This window comes from Polypterus senegalus, chromosome 8 (genome assembly GCF_016835505.1).
Source record: "Polypterus senegalus isolate Bchr_013 chromosome 8, ASM1683550v1, whole genome shotgun sequence".
Lineage (NCBI taxonomy): Eukaryota > Metazoa > Chordata > Cladistia > Polypteriformes > Polypteridae > Polypterus > Polypterus senegalus.
Window position 1 is genome coordinate 8,794,783 of NC_053161.1, and position 5,409 is coordinate 8,800,191.

The 5,409-nt window shown below is 36.8% G+C and overlaps 1 protein-coding gene across 2 annotated transcripts in view; it reads right to left on the minus strand.

Annotated features, from left to right (window-relative positions):
* Nucleotides 1–1,805: 1,805 nt before the first annotated feature.
* Nucleotides 1,806–5,409, minus strand: part of cskmt (citrate synthase lysine methyltransferase) — a 20,807-nt gene continuing 17,203 nt past the window's right edge. Inside the window, exons 2-3 of one of the 2 annotated variants that reach the window (XR_005634617.1) lie at nucleotides 3,373–3,504; nucleotides 2,566–2,668 (exon numbers count right to left, since the gene is read on the minus strand). Coding sequence is in view for 1 of the 2 variants with exons in the window: in XM_039760679.1 (XP_039616613.1) it covers nucleotides 2,016–2,668 (653 nt within the window). In the remaining variant the exon portion in view is untranslated. Of the gene's footprint in view, nucleotides 2,669–3,372; nucleotides 3,505–5,409 lie in introns of both variants that reach the window. The other variant, XM_039760679.1, reaches the window with a different exon arrangement.

The following is a 5,409-nucleotide window of genomic DNA, read 5'->3' on the forward strand; positions in this document are numbered from 1 at the left end:
TTTTCTTCTTGAAACAGTTCAGCCTGCAGAGCACTCCGTCCAGCTTAACTACTGTATGTACAGGTCTCTGGAATGACCCAACTGCCTGCTACAGATAAGCTACTCATTCTTCTCATTGTAGCACAGCCAGCTGCAATCTAAGACTGCATAATGGACAGCTCCCTCCCAATGCTCACTTCAGAACATCATTACAACACTTCACTGCGTCAAAGATAGGAAGCGTAAACTTACATGGTGCACACTGAAGCAGAGGAAAATGCTCTGCCACACTAAAATGCAGCACTGCCACAGCAATTGGTGGTGCAGTTAGCAAAAGTAGCCAGATGATGAAGAACATTACAAATAGTTTATACACAGTTAACTTTTAAAATTTTATATATATTTAATTCATAAATTTATTTAAAAAAAACTGTCACTGGTCTTGCCAAAACTTTGCTTTGTAGACACTTACCAATGGCATTGTGAATCCGACGTCCAAACCACTGGAGATGGCTAGAGTAGTTTAGCTTTAAGGCTTTCATTATGTTGAAACCACTATCATTGGTCACACACACTTTCATATTCTCCCTTTGATTTCTAGAAACCAGCACATCTTTCAGCCCAATAACTCCACCACTGAAGGAAAGTAGCAAGTCTTAAAGGCAAAAACTTCTCTGTGTCCATTCAGTGTCAATGAAGTGAACTGTTAGGCTCCAGTATATGTTGATGGGTGCAGCTACTCCATAGATATGTTGTAGTAGTAGTAGTAGTAGTAGTAGTAGAATTGGACCTCATTTTGTTCATCTGCTCTACTACTCATTCTCTCATATCAGTGTACAACTGGGGTAACACCACTTCCGCAGAGTATTTCCACCCTGGCAGCTTATATCTTGGATCAATTTTGTGAAGCATCCTAATAAAACTTTTCTTCTCAACAGTGTAAATGGGAACAATGTCTTTAATAATATGACATGTTACAGCAGCTGCAATTCCTTTTCACTGGCTCTCCTTTTTGTCATATGGAATGGTGCTACCAAAGGACGCAGCTACTGTTAACTGCTGACCTTGACAACAGGAGTTGTCTTCGCCCCATGCTTCCTCGCATTGATTCCATTCCACTGGGTGTTTCTGCTTAAGGTGTTGGAATAAACTGGATGTGCTGCCCCTTTCAGGCGCGGTCTTTTTGCACACTTTGCATTCTACATGAGTTTGCTTGACACCTGATCTTTGCTACCCAAACCAATCCCACTGACTTAACATTACAGCCATTCATTAGAATGAGCACATTCATCGCCATGTTTGCATGTATATGCTTTGAGTGTACACACACAACGAGACTATCAAGAGTTAAGGAGTAACAGTCCTATTTTTCCTCATATTCATTGTTTGCTCAATTGTATAACTGCACCATTTGGTAATTTAAAAAATGTATTTGAAAATCACTTTAAAATATCAATTTAAATGAAACAATTTAATCTAAAAAAAAAAAATCACCCAGGCTTAACTGACAAAATAGTGGAACTCTATTGTTACTTTCCTACATTATTCCTACTTTTCCAGCTGGATTTTTCTCATTTACAAAAAAATGACTTTAAAATATTACTAATTGCAAAAGGATGCATGACCCAGCTGACTCCTATTTCAAGTACTGTAGTTCAAAACTACAACAGACTCAGGGTCCTAGGCCGTCTTAATTCATTCAACACATGCAATGTAATTATGCCGACCCTGCCTTCATGACTTGCAAATGTCTTGTGAAGACAATTTCCGTTCAGAGATAAATAAAAGTACTGTATATCAAATCCAAAAAAAAAAAAACGCACAACAAAATGAAAAAAATCTTAATTCAGAACATGTGCTGAAAAGCATAAATTAGACAAAATCAATTCACTTTAAAGCTAAGGTGTAAAAATCCATCCTTTTTGTCTATTCTTCAACATCCATGGTAAGAATATTACCTTTTCGTGCTGCTGCACAGCCAAGTCAACACAATGCTGATTATTTTGTATAAATTTGGACTTGGTAGCTGAAGTGTCTCATTTTAAGTTAATGATATAAACATAATAAGAAGCTCCCTGCAGTGTCAACTCCTGAACATTCACTTTAACTCTTCCAACACCACTGGATTCTAGCCATGGAATCCGTGCATCAGGATCCTCATCAGAAAACTGTAGAAAAGAGCCAGATGGGTGCAGCACCCTAAGAGCTTCCATTAACATCTGGATGGCCATTGGTTTCCCTGCTGCAGACCGCAAAAATGCATCTGTTGTACCTTTGTCTAAAATTAAGTTGAACAACCCAGAATGGAAACTGTCGAGTCTGGTGCAGTCCAGCTCTACATATCTTAGTTCTGAACTAGAATGTTTTGGTATGGGTGAGAACGTGCTAACCAACTGCTGCATCATTGCAATGGCAACTGGGGAAATATCGGTACAGATTACTTGCACAGGCTCTGGCAAATCTTGGAACAATCCTAACCCAACATCAGATATACCACAACCAAGGTCTAGGATACGGAAAACATCAGAACTGGAATAACACTGTAAAGATGAATTTAGGCATTGGTGAAGAAGGCCAGACAATGCTCTGTAGTTAAAAAACCAGTCAAAGTTTTGGATGGCGTCTCTCTGTTTCTGCACATAGAAGTTGTCCCACATCTCTTTCTTATGCATTGAATGTAGCAAGTCACCTATGAAAAAGAAGAGATCTTGTGATTAGAGGTTTTTTATACCACTATTGCTACTACATAACATTTGTTTAAAAGGACTGTTTCAAACATGCCTAAGATTTACCAAGAACATTTCTCAAGATCAAAGCTTTAGTTATAAAACAAATTGCCATTGACCTGTCATTTCCACATCTACAACATCTGCCCTGTGCACAGTGCTAGCCAGCTAGGGCATAAATACCTCCATATATCCATACACCAGTCTGGGCATTCGGAGCAGCTATTCCTTTTCTGTTCTGTAAATAACTTAATCTTTGCTCCCATTCAATAACTTTTTATTTATAAACCTCCATTATTGAAGTGAATAATATTGTACCTTTTTCTGCAATACAATATAAAATATATAAATACTAACAGTAACAACAGCTTCAACATTCTACTAGTTACCTAATTATCACTTAAGTAAACAAGCATTGGCATTCATAAACGTCAAAAAAGCAATGCAAGGCTTGAATTTTAATGTGTGGCAGAGGATCCCAATGGTACAACAACTTTCATAATCTTGAGGAGGGTTTCAACATAGGGTTTAAAAAACGAATAATGTGTCATGAACTAACTTTACCTTAGCATATACTCATTCTAAATTTATCCTCTGACATTTTCTGTCCAGTAACTGAAAGCTACTGCTTAAAATCCATACCAAGTATAAAAACGTTATTACACACCTGAGGGTGGCCTACGGGTTCCAAACTTTTATGTGAAACCAACCCGGGCCAGGAGAGGGCACTACTGCAAATATGTCTGTCTGTTCTTCTCTCCACAGGAGGACCATAGCTCTGCCCCTTCCAGCTCCCCTGCTATAAAAGAACCACCACCACGTCAGACTTTCTTGACCAGAGGTGGAGATGGAAGTCTACAGCAGCTCCTTTATACCATTACAATGATATTAGTGTTTAAGTTGAACTGGTTTATTTTTCTCGTTCATTTATAGGCTTGGATTACCATCTAGTGGACTTTTAGTATTTCACTTTGACAGAGTTATGTCCACTTTTCATTACTGTTCATAATATACATGAGTAAGGGAAAGTCCCAATAACTTATCCTTGTCCGCAACACTATATGCTGGTGAATTAGTGAATTGCAAGAAAATTACAGATATTTCCATTTAAACCAACCTGTCAGTGAATCAATCAGTTACGCTTGTAATATTTGCTAATGTAATATGTATTTTTTAATAATTAGCTAGTTAAAACAATGTTACCAATGAGTACTATTTAACATTTACAGTAGTTAAAATAATTCACATTTCAAATGTCAGAAACTCAGGTTTTAATTTTCTAAATATACCTCAACTTTAAAACTTCCTCTGTGAAATCAAACTTAACAGTTTTGCATGGATCCTTTATTTCAGAGCTTCTATTATCAACAACCGTTGTTTTGGTGTTTTCAAGGTTTCTTACATGAATGATCATACTTTATTTCTTATGCCTGTACACAAATGTACAATTTAAAAAGTAACTGCGTTGTCATTATCTGTACTCAAATTATAACTGTGAGACAGCATGATATCTTCAATGTACCTTTCAGATATATGGCATGTGTGCTACTATTTATGGGTTGTACTAATGAACAGGAGCTTGCCTTTAAAATCCAAATGAATGACATAAATCCAGCATTTGCAAATTTGTACTTAGCTATGAAGTATGCTGACTTTTCTAACAGTGTGTTTTGGTGATTATGTGTCACTGTTAATACAGTTTACGTCATATTAATATTAAGATGTACCTTGTCCTTCGAAGCATTGAAACACTAAATACTTTTTATTTTGGTATTAACAAATGGAGCTGCTCATGCCATTGGTGGTGAAGACAAGCCAAATAGCCACTTTGTCATTACATTAGACTCGAAAGTCTTGCATTAATGTTTTACCTGCTACAACTGATATTTGCATAGCCAGTCCTCCCACATCCCACAGTCCTATATGCGTAACTGTAGCTGAGTGTAAGTTACATCCAAAGACAGCCCTGAACTGTAAAATCTGGTTTTAAAATGGACGGATACTTGAATTGAAGGACATCTATAGAAGTGCTCATTACAATCAGAGAATGAATGTATATTCCTTCTCAAAAATGATGAAAAATGAAAAGCAGTTGTACCTGCATGCCTTTGATATGTCATTGAGTTAAGCAAAACGTGTGGTAAGAGTTAAAGTATTGCTTATATAGATATTCTAAAATACTCAGCATAGATTTGTTGGTACCCCTATTAATGATCATAAATAAATGGATTAGAGTGATTTTTAAAACTATTTGTTTTCTTTAATAGCATCACACACGTCTCCAGTCATACAATTGGTCATTCAAGCTATTTAAATGGAGAAAAGTAGTCCCCTTGTACCGCTCTCAGATCCGGCACAATTATAATACACACTGCCCTATTTGAGAGGCAGCAAAAAGAAAAAAAATAATCCGGGGCGCGAGTGACCAACACTACTTTTCTACTTCCCCACTTCAATTATAGAAACACACCAGTGAAAGCAGGATCAAGCAAAAAATGATTATTGGCAGACAATATATAGGATCACTGTAACAACAACAAAACCTTATATACATAAAATCGCGCTGCAGCGCTTCCCTTCCCCATACAAATCATAACACCAACACATAAAAACATACATTACTAATAAAGACATGAGCCAATGGAAACACACAAAAAAACCAATGGATTTATAGTCTTTTAAATCTTATCTGTATGGGCGTTGA